The 21,931-nt window shown below is 46.9% G+C and overlaps 1 protein-coding gene across 1 annotated transcript in view; it reads left to right on the forward strand.

Annotated features, from left to right (window-relative positions):
- Positions 1–21,931, forward strand: part of Ptprn2 (protein tyrosine phosphatase receptor type N2) — a 748,763-nt gene that overhangs the window by 712,174 nt on the left and 14,658 nt on the right. The window contains exons 18-21 of the mRNA XM_021179074.2: positions 6,917–7,036; positions 7,790–7,956; positions 12,836–12,889; positions 14,791–14,855. Of these exons, the coding sequence (XP_021034733.1) occupies positions 6,917–7,036; positions 7,790–7,956; positions 12,836–12,889; positions 14,791–14,855 (406 nt within the window). The remainder of the gene's footprint in view (positions 1–6,916; positions 7,037–7,789; positions 7,957–12,835; positions 12,890–14,790; positions 14,856–21,931) is intronic.

Genomic DNA, 21,931 nt, shown 5'->3' on the forward strand with positions numbered 1-21,931 from the left:
AGGCAGGCGGATTTCTGAGTTTGAGGCCAGCCTGGTCTACAGAGTGAGTTCCAGGACAGCCAGGGCTACACAGAGAAACCCTGTCTCAAAAACCAAAACCAAAACAAAACAAAAACCAAAAAAATAAAAACAAAACAAAACAAAAAAACAAGAAAACACCTCACTAATGTGGTCACAGGTCAACCTAATTCCTCATTGAGAACCCTTCCCTTCCCTCCCTTCCCAGGTGATTCCACCTTGTGTCAAGTGGACAGTCAAAACTAACCATCACACAGCTGAAAATATCCTGACTAGTTTTTGTTTTTAATTTATTTATTTATTCACTTTACATCCCAAATCAACCCCCCCTCCTCCTCCGAGTACCTCTCACACAGATCCTTCTCCCATTCTTCCCTCTCCTTCCCCTCTGAGAAGACACTCTGGGTATCCACTCCCCAGCCCACCTCCCCACCCTGGCACATCAAGCCCTGTAGTGACTGGCTAGTTTTTATGTGTCATAACAGTCCCCTTTCCCCTGCCTCCTCTCTGTCCTCCTCCTTCCCCACTCCTCCTCCTCTTCCTCCTCCTCCTCCTCCTTTTGTCTGGAAAGAAGACAGGGGAGGGAGACAGAAGGGAGAGTGTGGTACCCAATAGAAGCCCTTCTCCCTAAGGAGACCCCACACACATTCACTTGAATATGGGCTGAAGCCTGGAGATGCAGAATTCTAGGTGACCCCCAGGTAGCATTGTGCATGTGCCAAACAGCTGGCCACAAATCCTCCTGCAATGTTTGCACGTGGCTAAACAGAAAGAACTTGAGTTTGTGGGAACTGCTGTGTTACAAGAGCCCTTCAATGATATCGTGGTCAACCCCAGAGAGAAAATTATCTCAACAAGCAAGCAGGCTGATACGTCTGTTTGAAAGAGTGGTTCAGTGGTTTCTGGTGAAGTATTTTTTGTTTTCTCTTTTCCTTGGACAAAGCATTACCAGAGGAAGCAAATAACAGGCAGAGGTATCACTCCCCAGCAGACTGTACAGTCACCAGGCTTGTACCCCTGTGGCTGGTGGGCACAGGATCTGCTCATCAGCTATATGATGCACGCTGCTTCCTATCACCTCTGTGTATCCGCTCTAAAGTGGGTAGATACCACACTAATGTGTTTCCTCACTAAGAAGACGTCAGAGTAAGATGGCTCAGTGGCTAATGGTGCTTGCTGTCAAGACTAATGCTCTGAGTTCAACCTCAAGGAACCCACATCGTGGAAAGCGAGAACTGACTTCCACAAGTTGTCCTCTGGTACCCACTTGTCTGCCGTGGCATTTGCGTGCATATACAAACACGCAAGCGTGCGTGCGCGCACAGACACACACACACACACACACACACACCACGTAAGTAAATGTAATAAAAACCTTAAAAATGCTATTAGATTGGGATATGGTGGCATATACCTATAATTCCAACTCTCAGGAGACTAAGGCAGGAGGCTTGTGACATTGAGACCAGCCTGAGGCTGGGAGGAGCCCAACGCAGGACACCAGGCCTCTGTAAGCAGGATATCCCAGATGAGCTGTTTCCATTTTTTGATCTACTTAGTCCCAGGAGTCATCAGTGAGCATTCTTGGGCGTCTGCCATTGCCTGCCTCCCCCTCCCCCCCATCAATCACTCAGCATCCTCTTCACTGGACTCAACCCAAAGCAGACACGAGATGCACAGTCATGATTGGGAAGTGCCTAGCTTTCTCTAGAGAAAAAAGCCGTCTTCCAGTACAAACAGCTTCAGCATGCTGCAAAGATGCCTATCAGAAACCAGTTTTCTGCGCATCTAAAGCAGGTTGTGGACAGACTCCAAGGACCTTTGATAATGATGGCTTTAAATTATCTCCTTTTTTTTCCGCACAGATATACAGTGTTCTTTCTGTTTTTTGGGTTTTTTGTTTGTTTGTTTGTTTGTTTGTTTGTTTAAAGTAGAGTGCTCACTAGAGGCAAATCTCTGCTGTCAATGTTTAAAGTGTTTAAAGATTTTTTTATTTTATATGCATGAGTGCTTGTCTGCATGTATGCGTGTACACTATGTGCATGCAAGATGCCTACAGGGTCCAGGCAAGGACATCAGATCCCCTGAGATGGAAATACAGGTGATCATGTAGATGCTAGGAACTGAGTCTAGATCCTCTGTAAGAACAGCAAAGTGCTCTTAACCACTGAGCCATGTCTCCACCTCCACAATGATCCTTTTTAAAAACTGTATTGTGTTTTTAATTAAGCATGGACTGTATGGTTGAAATGGTAACAAGACTAGGATCTCATCTGTAGGAGATGAAGACCTAAAGGTATGAGCATGGGTAGCTCCAAGGCAGGATGAAAGTGTCCCTGTCGCAAGAGATCTGAGTAGAGGAAGTGATGTTCTGCCCAAGGAACCAGGGATTCTGCCCCGAAAAGAAGAAAGGCTTGACTTCTCCTTTACCTGGATCTCCTGGAGCTTTGACAGAGTGTTGTTGTTGTTGTTGTTGTTGTTTCTGCTGCTGCTGTTGTTGTTACTGTTGTTTTGTTTTTTGTTTTTCAGTTGTACATTTTTGGTTTGGTTGACTAGTGAAATGAGATTAAAAAGATGTCTGTCTGCTCAGTTCCCATTCTGAGTCAGAAATGCTTCAGGACTCCTCTCATCAGGGCCTACAGCATAGTATAATATTATGGGCTGTCAGCATCCCATCTGCAGAATTCACTCGTTACAGCTGAAGGTTCACACGTAGTGGCCAACATGCCTTCACATCTGTGCACGCTCTGGACTCCAGAACACCGCTCTTGAGTTTGACACTTGAACACCTTATGTGAGTGGGTGGGTTGTAGGAGCTTGTTTCTTTGCCAGGACAGTCAGTCACTCAGCTAGGTATCCTCTGCTGTGCTGCCATGTTTTCTGGGCCAATAGTGTCCCATGGTGTGAGTGCTACCATCCTATATCTTGGCTGTTAGGAACTAAACATGGGATTCCAACCTACTCATCTCATCTCCTTTGATCTGTACCCAGAGTCAGAGGGCTCATTCTTAGGGTGCACCACTTTTATATTTTGAGAAACTCATCTGCCACTTCATGCCCTGCCCCGAATGCACACAGCTGTAAAGCTCATTTTCTGTTTCTGACCAACACTTGTGCATGTGTGCATGCGTGCGTGTGTAAGGGAATGTGTATGCATATACAAACATAGAGACTAGAGGGCAATACCAACAGCCTTTCTCTGTTTATCCCCACCCACCTTATTTTTTGAGACAGGGTTTCTCACTGAATCTGGACTTTGCCAGTTCAGTCAATGAGTGCCAGAGACTCACCTGTCCCAGACTGCCCAACAGGGGGGTTATAGAAATGTATGTACCCCCCATGCCTGGCTTTTATATGAATGCTAGAGATCTAAACTCAGATCTTCATGCTTGCCCAGTTGGCACTTCACCGGCCCTCCTCATGGTACTGATGCACACTTTTCTGGTGATCTAGTTGAGTGTCTTTTCTCACCCGTTGGACATTTTCACATCCTAGAGATGATGTTAGAGTCTGAACTCCTTGCCCATCTTCAGTTGCGTTGGTTTTCCTCTGCCAGTTAAATTTGTAGTCATTCTAAATGACTCTGAGGAGACGCAGGGTTTCTTTTCATCTGCTTTAGTTGACTTTGAATGGAATTTGAACAGAACTGACATTTTTTTTTCAGCACTAGTGGACAGTTATGACAGTGCAGCGATATACCCATAAGTGTACTCATTTGCTTGACCTCCTATGACAAAGAAACACAATCTGGTTGGATTAAAATATCTAAAACACTCTCCCACAATTGTATAGGCCAAAGTTGGGAACCCAAACATGGGCAAGACTGTGATCTCCTTCTTATAATTCCTTGTAGCTCCAGGCATACTTTGGCTTCCAGCTTCTAGCCTCACCCAACTTCCTTTGGCTATATCGGCCACTATCTGCTGTCTCCCTTTCTATAAGGGAGCTATCCTGGGGAATTAGGAAGGGCTTTCCTCTGGCAGGGCCTCATCTATTCTGTATTTCAATAGCAATCTTGTCTTCAAACAGGGTGGCAGGTACAAGATCTAGGGCTCCAATGTGACTTTTGGGAAAAACACAGTTCAACCCACAGTGAAGAACAATAGAGTTCTAGGTCACAATGGGTTTTTCATGTCAGTTGGGTTAAATAACAACCAAAGAGTGCATTTCATGTTGTGTAGATAATGCTCTAAATGACTTCCTTTGACTCTCCATTTGTTTGTTGCTGAGCAAATCTAACAGAGATCCCTCTGCAAGGTAGCTGAACCAAGTGTCCTTGGAAGTTTCTACACCTCTGGTAGATAGGACATGACCCAGCATCAGTTTGATAAGTTTTGCTTCTGCCAAGATCCACTGGATGTCATTTGTCTGTGGCACAGAAAGAAGTTTTAAAAGCAGTCTCCAGGACCTTGGTGCCCAAACATGCAGGATGACACTGCTCAGATCATCCTATGGCTTTAAGGCAGGTTCCAAGGGGAGACACTGCATTTGAGACAAATGCGCACAAGATGGGGCACCCCCAACTCTTTCCTAGCCCACAGGCTGAAGTCTCTATCTGGGATCCAGAACCAAAGGTTCCATCCCTTTTCATCCACTCTAGCAGATTTGCCTCCATCTTGCTGGTGGAGGGTCCTGCTCACTGCTTGGGAACGGTGACCCACTGTGACTCTGCAAGCAGAGGGAGTCATCGGTGGGACTGCAGACACCAGGACCTAACACAACCCTTGCCTATTGCTCGGGACTCCCTGCCTTGTCAGAGGTCTCTACCCACAAATGCCTCACACCTGTGTTAGATAGCGGAGGAAAAGACCAGGAATGTGAATGTTCTACTCTCGGATACTCAAACAGATGAAAGTCTCAGAAACATGAGAAATATTGATTCATGGTTTACAGAAACTTGCCAAGATGAATAAATGTGGAGAGATTGAAATTGACTTGACTGAACTCTTATAGCACCCCACATTCTAACCCAAAATCTGAGTTAAAATCACCAGCCAGACAATGTCAATGAAGACTGGAGGTGGGCAGCAAGGGCCCTGGTTTCCTGCCTCGGAAGGGACACGAGAAAATGTCATCAGACTTTACAAGCAGCTTGTGCCCAGCCAGGCTGCGATCTATCTGATTTAGAAAATTCCCTCTTTGCCTTTATACATACTGACCTAAAAAGAAATATTATCCCCTAGGGTGCCTTTGAGATTGTTTGTTTAAATTAAGTTTCATTTGGATTTAATCTTAACCAAATCTTCAGAGAGCCAGGCAGGCGCCCTGGAAGGAAGCACTGTGTGCGAGCGAACCAATCAGAGAGGCTATAGAACCTGGAGGACCCCTCTGCAAACGAAGGGCTCGGTAATGTCACACGCGGGCAGCGCAGGCAGTGTACTAGATGATGGTTTATGGTCTAGATCATTGTATTTTTATTACACTCATAAAATCTGTGTTTCTCCTCATTTTCGTAATGGCTTCAATGAGCGCCTCCGCTTTCCAAAGGCACAGTAAATCGTTCCGTGATGGGAGCCCTGATTTGGTGGAGCAGGTTGAAAGCTTACAGTAGGAGACATACTCAGGATTCTCATCTTACCGGACTGGCACTGGGGCAAAACGAAGTGTGTGGGCTCAAGTGTGATTCATACTTATTTGCGGGCTTTTTCGTAAATACTTCAGGAGGTTTCCATTAAATTCCAATATAAATGATACACAGGGAGATGCCTTAAGAGTATTGACTCTTTCAATCCCACAGGAATATAAATCAATACAGAAGGAGGAAAACATGCGCACACGTCTGACTTTTAAAATGTAATTTAATGGAGGAATCTAATAACCTGGATGGTGTTGAGAAAGCATTTTCTGTGTGACATGCGTGTGCTCCTTAAATAACAAGATCTTAATCAGATTTTTACATCTGCATTTAAAAGAAATAGAAGCTCCCTGGGATACCAATTTTACACCTAAACGAAGGTGCTTGTAGATACTTCTGTGATGTTAATTCAGGACATGGCTGGGAAATCGGAAATGAGAGTGTTCTTCATCCTGTACTGTACTGTGCTATGTCGACAGAAGTCTACACATGCCATGCCTGAGTAGCACCCTCATAAACACCTGCAACACTGAACACAAAGGTTTGCATCTCAAAGTAAAAGGTTGTGTTTACAAAGACGGTGATTGAGGGGCCTTTCCCCAGAACGAGCATGTGTGCTGTGTGTGTGTGTGTGTGTGTGTGTGTGTGTTCATTGTGGCTTAGATGTGGCTCCTGTAAGTTATTAACTAAGTTTTGGATTGTTGTCATCTGAATGGTACACAATGTTTGGGCAGACTCTGTGCTGCTCTGTGAATAAAGGCTTCCTCGGAGCCCACTTCTGATAGGATAGCTAGCTCCCTGATGACCATGTGGACCAGCATGACCATCAAGCAAACAAACAAACAAACAAATCAGTGGCAACTGCCTTTAGTCTGCTTGCAGAACAGAGTGTTTTTCACCAGGCTCATCCAGCCTGAACCAGTTTTGTATTGTATTCTAGAAAGTTTCTTTTCTAGACCAAAAGTTGCCAGGCATGATGATACACTCCTCGAATCCTAACACTCAGGAGGCGGAGGCAGACAGATCTCTGTGAGTTTGAGACCAGCCTGGCCTACATAGCGAGTTCTAGGCCACACAATGAGACTCTGCCTCAAACAATAAAGTTGAGAAGCAACAGCCAAGGAATATCTGGGTTGAGAGCAAAACTCATTGAGTGCTTTTTAAAAATTATCTCATGGAACCTATAGAACATTGAGATAATGTATTCAGAGGGCTGAAGCAGCTGCAGTGTGCAGGATCTAAGGAGAGAGAAGTAAGTTCCTCATGAGTGGGATATTGGAGACTGTCTTTGACGGTAGTAACCACAAGTTGTATCACCTGCAGATGGTGTGGGAAAGCGGCTGTGCCGTCATTGTCATGCTGACACCCCTCTCGGAGAACGGCGTCCGGCAGTGCCATCACTACTGGCCCGATGAAGGCTCCAACCTCTACCATGTCTACGAGGTACCAGGACCGGGTGCCTACTCAGGGGCGTGACAAGAAGCATATATCTCTAGTCCTCATCCACAACCCAACCTGTGGGGCTAGGACATCCCCAGGGAGGGCTGTCAGCACGTTGACATCAGAGGGATCCAGGTGTTCTACAGCCAAGAGACCCAAGGCCTTACACTGCAACCTAGTTAGGGATAAACTCAAGAATAAATGCAGGCATTCCATATCACAATTGTATTAAGTCTCAAGGCTGATAAGAAGAAAAAAAATGTCTGTCATGCAAAGATGGCCCAGGCTTCAAATAACAAGTATTCAAGCGAGGTCCATTTTCACAGAGAATGCTGCCCATATTCTAGTGGCTGGTGGGTTTTCTTGCCTGAGACATGGGTCTGTAGTATTTGACCTTCCTGTAAGGGGCAGATTTCCCTTGCTGGGTTTCCTACACATACCAGATGAATGCAATAACTGTGGTGTTTAAGCTAGGAAGAACTCACATGGGGAGCATGTTAGAGGTGTCACAGGAGCCCTAACAGAGTATCACTGGGAAGCCATAGTCTCTAACCTTGGGAGTTACAGGACTCCTCAGAATCTGCTGAGTCTTATGTCCCCTGATCTAAACTAGGCACCAGCTAAACTCAGAAGGGGACCTTGGGGCAAAGCAGACCTCATCTGTCTGTCTCCTCGCCATAGTCTCCTCTCTCCCCAAACACAATGCTATACTCTGCAGTCTTGGGCTCACGAGCTTTGCTAATCTGTCCCTACCAGGTCAATCTAGTCTCTGAGCACATATGGTGCCAGGATTTCCTGGTGAGAAGCTTTTACCTGAAGAACCTGCAGACCAACGAGACTCGCACGGTGACCCAGTTCCACTTCCTGAGTTGGTATGACCAGGGAGTCCCTTCCTCCACGAGGTCACTCCTGGATTTCCGCAGGTAAAACAAAGAGCATGCTGCAAACTGTAGCGACTAGAGTGTGTGGGCTGGGCCAGGTCTCTCAGGTTTTGAGATGCTGCCTCCAATGCAACAACTGGGCAGGAAGAGGAAGGGAGAGAGGGAAGGGTGTGTGTAGTTAGTGCCCCTGTTCCGTATGAGTGACTGTCCATCAGTCCATCAGATAAAGGTGAGGCAGCAGGCATCTTAGAGCTCTGCAGGTCTAAGCATAATTTAATAAGATTCTGAAACCCACCTAAGACTTTTATCCCATACAGTTTAGTAAAGTCAGATTTTTTTTTTTTAATTTGGCGACTCATCTTCCAGCCAGGCTAAGGAAATTTTGCCAGGGAAAGGCCAGGTTCTAGAATAGAGAGTCTTGTATAGAAGCCTAAATATATGGAGCACATGAATGTGTTTAGTGCAGTTTTGAAAGTGACAGTCTTTTTAATGCATTGGATTTTTTGTTTGTTTATTTGTTGCTCCAAATCAGCCAGCCATCAAAAAAAAAAAAATGTCTCCTTTCAAAGTGTCTTTATTGAGCTGTTGAGATGAATGCTAGACTTTCTTACAGGAAGATATTGACGGTGTAAAACAAAGAAAACTATGAGGTAGATGAGCTGTTTGCCCATCACACTCATGATAGATAGGTCAGTGCCGCCCAAAGTGGTAATAAGTGCAGAGACATCTTATCCATGCCAGTGTCAAGTTCTGTGTCTCACATGTAGATAACTGGAAGCCCACCTGCTCGTTCACCTGCCCTGCAGATTCTCAGACAAGGAATTAGGGAGCCAGGGCATGGCGTTTTACAAACTGTTGTATCACCAGATGATATGACAGTCTCCAAAAGTGTTGAGATAGAAACGGAGCCAAGATGGGCCTGGGCTGCTTAAATTCTCATCTTACAAATTCTGAAGCTTAACAGGATGCTACTTCTAGTCTACACTGAAAAGAATATTTGCAGACGGGGTCTCCCTATGTAGCCTCTGGCTGTCCTGGAACTCACAGAGCTCTGCCTGCCTCTGCTTTTCAAGTGCTGGGAATAAAATTTCTTTGTCTGAATGAGACATTCTTTGAAAAGAAATTTCATGAAAGAGTTTAAGGAAAGATGGGAATTTGGTACCAAGGCCAGTGGCTCCTGCCCAGTTGTCACCTCCCCATAGGAGCATTCAGAAACCCGAGAATATCGGAGAAACAGCCACAGCGCCTTCCTTCCTACCCCAATTCCCTAAGCCACCAGACCCTTCCCAGTACAGACGGCCTGAAGATACACATAGGAAGTCTCATACACATAGGAAGTCTTTTGCTCATGACTGGCAAAGTGGATGCAGCTATGCAGATGGCTGTCCATCTCACTACCCGTCTCTTAAGCGCATCCAAGGGGTTTGCACATATATGTGTATAGGCCCGTGTCTGTATTCATATATGGAATGGAACATACCCATATCCAGCCCTCAAGGTTCATGACACATCATGGAGAAAATCTGAACGCCCAAGTCTCCCCAACTCCAGAGTCTGAGGTTACATGTTCCAAGGTTTATGTAACATCATATATTAAACAGACTTTGAGCCCCCGTGTTGCAGGCTTCAGTGGGGGAGAAAGCTGCTCTTGAAGCTTTGTGCAGGACCCAGCAGCTCACTTGAGGACCCTTTTACCCTTTCTTTATCCTGGATAGTTGGCACAAATGACCATACTCTCTGGATACCCTGACTTAGAAATAAAGTTGCCAGTGTCAGCTAGATGGATAGGAAGCCACCTCTGTGGACCCCACCTTGTTCAGGGGAGGGGGTTCTAGTCTTGGAACAATAGCCTAGTGTTCTCAGCAGGCCTGGAGTGTGTGTCAGGCACCCAAGATGTGTAATTAACTGTTGCTGGAGCCCAGGGGGCACACATTTACACTTTAAAGAGAAACTGCTAAGAGATAATTAGAGTCACATGTGAGGGCTTGGCTCTACAAACCTCTCTTCTCTCCCCAGTCTCCGTGTTCTCTCTCCCTCCCTCCTTCCCTCCCTCCCTCTTCTCCTCTCTGCACCTCTTGCTGTGTTCCATGCATCCACTAACGCTGCTCACTGTCAAACCGACAAACCCTTACTTTGCCAGCTACTTAGCGGTGGCCGGTGTCATTTTTGTGACGTTGCAGCTAGTAATATGAGCCCAGTTGCATAGTCACAAAAGTGATCATTGGAAACTGTGACTGCAGCAGGGACATGGGGGCCCCTCTCTGAGCCTCTAACGACCTCACCTGACTTTGCTTGCTGTTCGTTTGCATGGCGACTCACTCAGTGACCAAAGGGTTGGTTTGTATTGCTAACGGTTCCTTCTTGGGGCGATCCTCCTGCAAAAGTCCACATAGTATCCATTTCTGCTCAGTGTCGGAGACCTCGCTTGCTGGTAACCTGTCTAAGAGAAAAAACAAAAAACAAAAAACAACAACAAAAAAAACAAAAACAAAAAACCAAAAAACGAGACAACCGTCTATTGCTCATCTACATGAACAACCAGCCCTTGCATCTCAGGTCCTCGGATGAACACACGGGCTCTCTGTGGGATGGTTTTGCTTTTCTATCTGTGGGTATTTCACACTGTAATAACCTGTGGTTCCTTGTTAATAAAGTTCTAAGCTATAACACCACAAGAATTTCCATCCACTGTGTCTCCCACCCAGCCCGGGGTTGCATGTAAATATGTCTGGCACAGGGTGGGGTCTGGGGTGGGTATGAACATTTCAGTGAGATCTTGCAAAGGCCTCTTGGGGCAGCCAATCCAGAGAAAACACATCTTAAGCCTCCTGTAGAGGAAGATAGGACCATAGGAGTGGAGATTTGGATGGCAGCCACTTAGCCTGGGTCACACTCCTACCTAGAGAGATCGTGAGTACATTTTGCCACCACGGATGTGGGAGTTAACAGTGCTCTGCTTTACAGATCCCTTTTCTTACGGTGCATCTTCTATTCTTGCTCCCATCCGGAGAGCAGCACGGAGTAAACCTGCTGGTAACTAGCCATCTGTGGGTATGCAGACAGTTTCCCGACCCACAGTAGCTAAGCATACAGTGTGGCCAGGAGTTAGAGGCATGGGTCTGTGGTTGTTCCTGTTAACAGGGGAACTCTGCAGAAAAAGAAAGCTTTTGAGAGGAAAGCCACCCAGTGGGCCTGGCCCCTGGTCTCACAGAGCTTTGTGCCTGCCAGGCAAGGGCTCCATCACTGCCACACCTCAACCCTGGGCACAGGCTCTAGTTTCACGCTCAGTGTTTAGCACTTCTGTGTGTCCAAGCTGGAACCCAGTGGGGAACAGGAAACTTTAGCAGGAGAGCCAAGTGGATCTGCTTTCTAACCTGGTTATTTTTCGGTATCCTGATATGTGGGCTCTGTTGAGAGGGAGTTTGTCTCTGGTTTCTCGCCTCCTCCCTCGCCTGCACCTCACACCGGTGACCACAAAAGGCTCTCTCAGAAAGGACCAAGAGAGAGCATACTTGTTTTGCCCTCATAGTTCTGAGAACTCCCCCTTTTTGGAGCCTCGGTGGTGGGTGGTCCAGAGGCTCTAAGATGGTGAAGGTTTTTTACAGATTATATAGACAGAGCTGCCAGAGACCAAGTGCAGCTGAAAACAGCTTTGAACATGACCTGTCTGTAGGGGAGCATATCTTATCCAGGCTCTGCATCTGCTCTTCAATTCCCATTTGCTAGTTCCGTCGTGGGGGAAGGGGAACTCAGACTTCTATCAGAAGTAGCTGAGTCTAGTAACACTGCAGTAGAAGTCAAATTAAAAAAAAAAAAGGGGAAAAAGAAAAGAAAAGCTTTCTGATATTAGGCTGCCTGATTCTAAATTATCTCCTCAGTGCATGGGCTATAGGACACAGGCTACTGCCCCCTGGCCCTGGTCCTCTCTGCTTGGAGGCTTGCAGCCACAGCTGATTGATTTCCACTCTCCACACACTGTCACCCTGCTTGGGCGGCAAAGAAACGTGACATAATCCCATTTCTTGTTCAAGGGGAAACTTTTATTTTTATTGTGTTGTCAATTTTTTTCTCCCTAATTTGAGTCTCATGGTAGGAGGTCACACAGCACATTCTAGAGTATTCACACTCATCACACTTTTTTTTCCCCCTTCCAGCAAACTCAGATCCTGTTCTTGCTTTTCTTGATAAGAATATTTTACTGAGAACTTTAATGTGCTTTGAAAACTTCTTTAGTTTCACTGAATTTAAAGAGTAATGCTTGGACATTGTACTATGAATGAAAAACAAGCCCTCTGGTTGAGATACGATTTGGTGGACAATACCTTCCATATCTCATGGATAGTACTACGGGTCCAAACTTGAACAGTGAAATTATTTTTTAAAACGCCCCCAATTTAGAAAAATAGAAAAGACCATCTTGAGTTCCTTAGAGTGTTCCTCAATATTTACATACTTGGTCTCAAGTGAGAAGATAAGATAGGATCTTTAGGGTGTTGTTTTTAGATATAATAATGTCATATTTCAGTGTGGTAAATAGACTATAAGACTTTTGAACACACAGGACAAAACTCAGAGTGTCCCAACAGGAGCCCAGTCACTGGAGCCATACACAAGGTCACATGAAGAGGGAAGAGAGAAAGCCTGGAGGGTGAGGCCAGGAGGTACAGGCCTGGCTCCTGCACCTGTGTCCCAAAGCCTAGAGCTCACAGTGGTAAAGGGAGAAAAACACTCACTCTGGATGTCTAAGATGTGTTTTTAAAGCTCGTTAACTGAGTTGCCATTGAAAGGAGAAACAGACCATTGAGCTAGATATGTAAATCCCCGTTCTCTGTGTCTTCAGGACTCAGTGCTGCGGCTTGCTGGAGTTTGGATGGCAGAGTCAGCATGATGTCACTATAACTTTTATCTCTCTTTATTTCAGAAAAGTGAACAAATGCTACCGAGGCCGCTCTTGTCCGATCATTGTCCATTGCAGGCAAGTATAACTCAACATGGATTACATTTTGCTGTTTCAAAACGTAACAGATACCATGACAGTGCAGGCTGAGCTCTCTGGCTGACTGGCGAATGTATCTAGCTGGTTTCTCTAAGGGAAACCACAGATATAAACTTAATTTGCCATTCTGTTTGGCTAGAGGAAGCTGTGAATCTTTTTGCCTTTGCACATGGACTACATAGTACCACGGGCTGTCTTCTACTTCCAAATGACCACACACACATGCCTTATTTTTTCTTAAACCCTCTTGATGCTACAAAAAATTGAGGACCACAGGTTCAGGCATGTGACTTTATCCCAGTCACAAGATGACGAATGCCTGGAGATACATTAGGAACAGTCTGTAAAGACAGAGCTGCCACCAACACTCTGCTCATAGTGGCCGAGGCCAAAGTCATACCAGTGAGAGCTCAGAGGACATTCAGCCCATCAGCTCTGTCTCTACGGACTCCATACTCAACAGTTCATGGTGAAGAATTTATACTCTGTTTTTCTAGAGCTGTCTCATAGAACATGCCTTTCTGCCCGGAATGAAAAGAAGATCTGATCCTAAAGGTCAAGCAGCACGTGTGTGTGTGTGTGTGTGTGTGTGTGTGTGTGTGTGTGCGTACCTGTGCACATCTGTGCAAAACCTGCAAATGATTCTGCCTTTGAGCAGGGTGTGAAAATAGCCTATGGCTTCCTGTCTCACAAAACAAAGTAAAGCAAAGCATCTTTCACCTGTAAATGTTCTAAGACAAGCTGCAGATTGTTGGAAGATTTGCATCGTATTTCTTAAAATATTCTGAATCTGTGCCACTTGCAGAAGTGAGCCGCGTCAGGCTCTAGGATGTCAGCAGCTCCTTGTCACAGCACGGGGGATCCTGAAAGCCCACATGCAAGTGAAAGTACAGTGTGAAGCGTCCCTCAGTGTGAAACATCCCTCCTGCCAGCTCACAGCATTTGGGGCAAAGCTGTGAACGCTGAGGCAAGGGCTCTCCACTTGAGAAGGATGACTGAGGGCCTTCCTGAACCCCCTGGGAGCCACAGCGCTAAGTCTTCCTTAGACGCTTCCCCTTAAAGTTGCAGCTGATTTGCCAAAAGTCTACATGTGAAGCATCCTCCGTTTAGGAGAGGCAAGGTGTATGAAGACAAACCCCCGTGATGGAAGCCCATGCTGAAAACTCACAAGACGCCACTGTAACATCTACATGGGATCTACATCTCATGAGAGAAGATGATGCTAGGCCACTGTTCCCACAGAAAGGCATTCTCCTTCTCTTTCCACTTACAACCGTGAAGACACGATTCAAAACATGATTTCCACATCATGATCTTTCAAGACGTGACCCTTAAGACTCTGGTCCCAGTGGCAAACATCCCAGTTATAGCTGGTGGTGGGAGGGAACATGAGAGGATGGTGCTTTCTGAAGAACCCAATCTGAGATGAATGAAAGGTACCCTTCTTCCTCAGAAGGGAGGGCATCTGGAAAGGCGAGCCATGTATTTGGTAGGAGTGGGGTGGGCGCCCTGCTCTACCACCCAGCCTTCTCCACCTGGCCACCTGCTGGCTTGGAGTCACAGAATAATATCAGGGATGGTAGAAGGCAGATGCTATCTACTTCCGGCACCACAAGCTTCTCTTCATATTTTTTCCCCTGACAAAATGGGCCACATCTCAGAGTAAAGGGTGGGTGAGGAGAAGCATCATTCTGAGAGAAACGTTCCTGGCCCCCCTTCTTCCTGACTGTGTGTATTCTTTGCCCTCTCTCCCTCTAACATGCTGTCTCCCTTCCTCTCCCAGCCCCACTTGAGAATGAGGAAGGACTTGGCTGCTGGCTTTGCTGAGCCTGCTCACACAAGGGTAGGCAGCCTTTCACTCTCTCTCCTTCTGTTGACAGTGACGGCGCTGGCAGGAGTGGAACCTACGTCCTGATTGACATGGTTCTCAATAAGATGGCCAAAGGTGAGAGAGGGATGGTGTTGCTATAGCAACATGGGGAGCACTCTCCACAGGCGGCCTTGGAGAGAATTAGCCTATTGCTGTCCCTTTCCTGAGTCAAGTGGTGTTGAGGCTGTCTGTGGCAAGTGTGCTTATTTTTGAGATTCGTTCTTTATTTTAGGTGGAACCAGCACCCATAGTGTGTCTGCGATAAGGGTCTGCCCCTTGCAGCTTGATGCAGTGTGAGGAGGCCAGAGGGCAGCCTTGGACCTTCAAACCCTGTTGTAGGTCAGCACATCCAAAACCAGTAAACCAGCTGTTTACTGTTTTTGCAAGGTGTGATTCAGACTTCTTGGCACAACAGGTTCTAATACCACCAGTATGCAGACTTGGTTTAGAGGGGTGGCACCTAAGAACAGGTTTTAATACACCAGTGTGTGTGTATGTGTGTGTGTGTCCCAGCCTCACACAGGCTAAGTAAGCCCTGTGCTTCTGAGCCACATCCTGACCCCTCACAAGTCCTCTTAACACCCTCCTTAAGACTCAAAATGGGTTGCAGGCCTAGGATATGGGTCCTAGGACTAGACTAGAGCCTGTCCCTCAAGAGGACTTCAGGCATTCCTGTGCTGGGTTTTGAACATTCCAACCCAATACTTGGCCCACAATAAGACTTTCTATATCTATAATGACCAAGCAGTTGTCCTGTGGAATTCAGACCATTGAGGGAAAGGAAGCCAGGGATAAAGTTAAAGGAGCAGGCTCCATCACTCCTGGGGACCTGCACCCTGAGAACCCCAGGCAGAGCTGCTGGGAAGGCCCAGCACCTGCCTGCCTGCCTTCACCTTGTCCCTCCTGACTGACTCATTCTATAGGTCTAGGAAGCACAGATCTGGGTAATAGTCTTCCTCGTCTGTGAACCCTTGAGCCTGCTAAGCTGCCCTGGAGTCACTTGAGCCACTCCCCCTCCCCCCTAACCGACCCCAGGCTCTGGCTTCCCCTGCTGCTCCCTGAGCCCCCTCTGCCCCCCAAGCTACTTGCAGGAATATGCATAGACAAAAGCCAAGCACAAAGCAAAGGCCCTGTCACTTGCTCACAGCTTTTAGTGATGTTGTTTGGCAGAGCGTCTTAACACAACCTTAACATTTTTTCTTACAAATTTCTGTCTCCTTATCTATGAATGCTGCTCTGGCTCATTGGAAACATCTTTTCTCTTTGCGAATGTGCAGTCGCTGATGCCTGGTGCGGGTGGTAGCAATCAACAGGACTCACATACTTCTCTTATCGCCCATCCTGTATTTGCTCTCATGAACATAATATTTTCCTTTTGTTACACCAAAATTCCCTCAGAATGATACAGACAATTTTAGCTAGATGTTTTCTTTCATGGCTATGCTTGCAGGGTGCTATAAAAAGCTCTTTGGCAAACATTTATTTCATGCAAAAAGATGGCAAACAGCAGGGTGAGCTCTTAAGGTACCAGCCAGCGTTGGGCCCTAGTGGGGAACACTGGGTTGGCGTGATCTGGCATGGGGTTTTAGTGACTCCATTCACCTCCTAGAGAAAGAAGCAAGGGCAGTCAGTTGGTCAGGCCCAGGGGGTGGGCTAACTGTCGTCAGTCGGCCTAGGCCTGCCATTTGCTAGGACCATTCTACCATGTAATATCAGATTCCATTTAAAGTGTGGGCTCTGTGCTCACAATGCAAGATCATCCATGTGGAACTGGTCGGAGCCAGCAGGCTCCCTGTTCTCTAGAATCCATCACCAAAACTGACCTGCTTCCCTTCCCCAGGGGTCTGCAGTGTGAAATCCCCTGACCTGGGGCCCGGCTGGGGTCTCAAGAGAGATCAAAGGGCAGGCGGCTCCTCACAGACTGAGGTGGGCCTTTCCCAGGCCGCCACCCCTAGAGGCCGCTGGGGTTTTGTCCTGGGCGGCTGGGGTGCCTTTGTTTGGCCTGAGAAGCTGGAGGCCCATGTTGCCAACCCAGCGTTCATCAAATGATCAGAGGCCCAAAGACCTGGACTGTAGCCTTTCTTCCCAGTTCCCTTTCTTAAAATAAATGAATTGCAGGACCAGCAAAAAAAAAAAAAAAAAAAAAAAAAGCCTTTGCAAAGCTGGCCTGTGCAGCCGAGGCGGTGCCGTCCTCAGAGTCCTCCGCCCTGTGCGCCCAGCTGCACCCAGCGGCTCTCATTCACGCAGCCTTTCAGGGATTAAGGTCCTCAGGCCTAGCACAAGGGCTAGAAGAATAGAGCTGGAATAATTTAAGTTCTTTCCGCGCTGTCTGGTTTGTTAGCAAGTAGACAATGATGCACTTGGAAATCAAAGTAAATGGACCCCCGCGCTGGAAGGGCCAAGCTGCACATAGGTAATAGGGTCTGGAGATCACAGATGTTTGTTGTTTGGTGCAGCAAATGCATCTTCTACTGGGAAGAGATGCATGGGCCTCTCCCGCTGAAGTGTTTGGCTCTCACCGGGCCCCGCGTGCCTGCGTTTCCACCCGTGCTGCTGCTGCTGCCTTGTGCTTTCTGCATTTCTGTTCAGCCTTAGCATCCCCTTACTCGGGGCTTCTTCCTATTTCCTTATAAAGTTTGAAAGACCCAAGCTTCCATGGCTGAGTCACCACAGCACCCGGACCCATAGAGCTCTGGCATTAAGGATCACTCAGGCAGGGCCAACACAGGCACACAGTGCAGGACTGCAGGGCTTTGGCAACATTCCTAGAAGGAGTTTGGAAGAGGAAAGGGTCCCTTGGCCTCCACACAAGGCACAGACCTGCTTTGAATAGAGACCATCAGCCAGATCTCCCTGAGCCGGGGCCTTGCTGCTCTAGTACAGAGCAAGGCAGGTGCTTCTGATTGGTCAGCGACAGGCTGGAAACTGCACCTTCCAGTGTGGTTCTCCGACCTCCATGTCCTGCACAAGCGTGCATTAGAATAGGCTTACACTAGCACACACTGCTGGGCTGTGAGGTCAGCCAGTGTGGATGGGGATAACTGGCTATGCAGAACCAGGCTCCTCCTCCACAACCATCTCTCCACCCATTGTCACTACTTCCAGGGTGCCCTCTTTTATAAGATGTGCAGTTTGTGACTGGCCTGAGTATCTCATGCCTGGGGAAGCCTAGTCTGTTCACCCTTATACACCTGGCTGACTTCCCCTTAGCACAGTGTTTTTATGTTCCCCTTCAACAGACTAACCTAAATCAGTTACAGAGCAGGCCACGTTTGGCTCATCTATTGACAGGCACTGGTCAATTTGTAACGTGCACAATCTGCTGGAATCCCTGTTTGGAACTGTTTTGAGTATGTATCTAGGAGCGGGATGGCTGAGTCAGGGGTCACCATGGCTGTCCCACCCTACAGCGCAGGGTTCCATTCTGCCCACACATGCTGTGTGTCATTGCTCTGCTGGGTTCTATTTTTCTAATGTATTTACTTTCAAGTTTTATATTTGATAAATATATATTGTATGTTATATGCTGAGAAGATTCTCTCTCACTCTCCTACCCTCTTTTAGTCTCCCCACCCATTAGTCCTTCCTGTTCCCCTAGATACCTCCTCATCTACCTTCATGTTAGACATGTGAGGGTTCATGTATGTGTGTGTGTGTGTATATATATATATATATATATATATATATATATATATATATTTATATAACCAGGGACCAACCAAGGAGAGAAAAATCAGATATCTTTCCCAGCCTGGCTTCATTTACTTAGGATCATCTCCAGTTACATCCATTTTTCCTCAAACAACAACAGGACTTCATTTTTCACTAAGGCTCAAAAAGTGAGGTTGTGAATTCTGCACTGTCTTTGTCCATTTCTCTTGATGGACACCTGGGTTGGTCCCATAGCTGAGCTAGTCTGAATTCTGCTACAGTAAAGACTGGTGTACAAGAATCTCTGCCATGTGTTGACCTGAGGCCCTTTGGGTAAGTACTAAGGGGTGCTGACACTTAGTGTCTCTCTTTCTCTCTCTCTCTCTCTCTCTCTCTCTCTCTCTCTCTCTCTCTCCTTCCTTCCTTCCATCTATCCTTTCTGTCTTTCTCTCTCTCTTTCTTTCTTTCTTTCTTTCTTTCTTTCTTTCTTTCTTTCCTTCCTTCCTTCCTTCCTTCCTTCCGTCTTTCTTTCTTTCTTTCTTTCTTTCTTTCTTTCTTTCTTTCTTTCTTTCTTTCTTTCTTTCTTTCTTTCNTTCCTTCCTTCCTTCCTTCCTTCCTTCCTTCCTTCCTTTCTTCCTTCCTTCCTTCTTTTGAGCAACCTCTATGCTGGCTTCCGCAGTGGCTGACAGGTTTACATTCTCATTGGTAGCACATGTGGGCTCCCCTGCACTTGCCAGCATTTGCAGTTACTTTTTTCTGTTTGGGGTTGTAGCCCCTTGGTATGTATGATGTCATCACATTGCAGCTCTGCTCCTGTTTCCTTCCCAACTAGTGATGTTCGACATCTCACAGGCTCACTTGCCATTGGTAGATCTTCTTGGGGTAAATAGTGGTTCTGCTCTTTGCTTGTCTGTGAGTTAGAGCCACTTGTTTTGTTGTAGGAATGCTTCCTATATTATGAATTTTAATCGCTATCAGATGTGTGGCTAGCACTTTACCTTTTTTCCATGTAATGGGGTTTCCTCATTGTCTTGGCTGTATTCTTTGTTCCACAGAAGAATTTAATGTATCGTTTATCTCTTATAATGTTTTATCTTTTAAAATGTCTTCTCCCAAAATCCTTTTCTCTGTTGCTATGAATCCAAGGTCACAGAGAGTCCTCATCTTCCTATAAGAGAAGTTAACTTTTAGCAGTAGGCCTGAGCAGCTGATGGAGGTCCGCCTAGGGAGCCAAGCATGATCACAACCCAAAGAGACCCTTGAAGGCTAGTGCACAGCACAGGGTCATACAACACAGCACTATCCGTGTAGGCAGGGACAGAACATTTCCACAACTAATAACATATGGCTCATTGAACATCTATAAAGGTGGCATCCCTCCAGAGCTACTCTGTTTAATATGTAATCATATATACCAACTTGAGATTATGAGATTAAAAAGATGGCTGGAGAGATGGCTCTGTGGGTAAAGGCTTTTATGTATGTCTGACAACCTGAGTTTAATCCCTCAGGATGGAAGGAGAAACAACCTCTCCTTTCGACAGGCCCAGCCCCTGCCAAGCCTCCCTGCCCCACAACCCCATGTCCTGCTCCAGTAGCTGCTGGGCTAGCCTCCCTACCCCATTCCAGCCCTCTGGATCTCCTTCCACAGTGTAAGTGCAGTGTCAGACAGAACACCTTAGATGCCTGCCTTGCCTGGGAGACCCTTCCAGCTATCATCACTCCCTGGCTCCTTCAGTGCTACAGAACACGGGACTTTGTCCCTTTAAGATCTATTTTTATTTTTGTGTATATGAGTATTTTATCTGCATGTATGTATGTGCACCCTGTGCATGCCTGATATGCCTAGAGGCCAGAAGAAAGCATCAGATCCCCCGGATTGGGAGTCACAGATAGTTGTGTACTGGGCATTAAACCCAGGTCCTTTATAAAAGTAGCAATTGTCTCCAGCGAGCCTTGTCTCCACCCCACATAGGACATTTTTGTTGCAGCAAATCTCCAACCCAAATAAGTCTGGGCAATAAAAACACAACTCAATTAATATGAGTACAAGCTGTGTACCTAGATTGGGCAGATCTACCACTGCACTACTATCTTCCCCCTCTAGGAGACCCCTCATAACTTGCGGTTTCTCCAGGCCACAAGCTTCTACTCCACTTTCCTTCTACCTCCTCCTCCCTTCTCCCCCTCCTCCTTCTTTCCCAAACTTAAAGCTCCACCTTCTCTTCTCCTGCCCAGTCACCCTCTCTAGCCTTTATTTTACAAATTAAGGTGGGGAGAAGGTTCACAGAAAGTCACCTGAGAACTGACTCTTTCCTCTTCTCACCNCCCCCCCCCCCCCCCCCCCCCCCCCCCCCCCCCCCGAAAGTGAATTAGCATCAAAATATAAGCAGCCCCAGGGCTATCACAACACCTTTTCTTGTGTCCTAGGGCATGGGTGTGGCCTCCCTCCCCACCCTTTCAAGGAGCTCAATGTCTTCACAATCACAGTGCCATTCAGGCTTTCAAAGAACCCAAGCTTAAAACATGGAGGTGTTCTGCCAGCCTGTCCAACACACATGCCACCATGTCAGCCTGTCCACTAAGCACATATGACCAGTGCAGCATCTGGGACCACACAGTGTTTGCTGTGTCGGTGGCTGGCTACAGTTTGTAGCCGTTAGGTGATGGAGAGTGCTAACGGAGCTGTCACAGAGCTCAGGGAGTACCTACAAGCCATTTTCACAGGAAGAAGGGGACCTGGCTACTGTATTGAAAGGTGACAGAGTGGGCCTTGAGAACTTTGATGACTTGCCCAAAGACCTCAAACTAGCTCAGGTCAGCTGCAGAGACCTCCTCTTCCTAAAAAGAGGCCAGAGCCCACCAGGGAAGAGCTGTAGAAGTGTGGCTTTGATATGTTCCAGGAGTAGAGGGGAAGACCAATGGGGACTAGCCTGGGCTATAATGAGCCAGCCACCTAGAGGAAAAAGGACTGAGGGCAGGAACAGCTGATAGCAAATCTGTTCCATTCTTACAGCCTGGAATCACAGGAGAGGAGACAGCACGTGTGGATGTTCACAGGGCCGGTAGCCATGGGGACAAGAGGACTAGAGGATGTAAGAGCTGGGTAGAGGCAGGTCAGACTTGGAGTCTACAGAAGTAGCTAGCATCAGCTGGTATAGCATCAGAGGGTTGGCACAAAGGAAAGGCTGTGCTCATGGCCAGCTCATATGTGGTTTGGACAAACAGATGGGGCAAACTGCAGGGAAAGAGGAATGCTTCAAGTACCGGCAGGAAGAGAAAGGCACAGATGGCCACAACCTGTCTTCACAATGGAGATGGCCTGCCTCACAGCTCAAGTGAGTCCAGGTTTTAAAAGCCAGAAGAAAGGGGCCAGGTAGGAGGAGCCCCACCTCTGGAACTGTCAGTCATGTACAGTATGTGTTGGCCCTGTGTGGGTCCCCTGCTGCCCACCTCTCCTCTGCACATTTCTTCTGAGCTCCTAGAGTGTCTGGCGTGGT

This window comes from Mus caroli, chromosome 12 (genome assembly GCF_900094665.2).
Source record: "Mus caroli chromosome 12, CAROLI_EIJ_v1.1, whole genome shotgun sequence".
NCBI classification, from domain to species: Eukaryota; Metazoa; Chordata; class Mammalia; order Rodentia; family Muridae; genus Mus; species Mus caroli.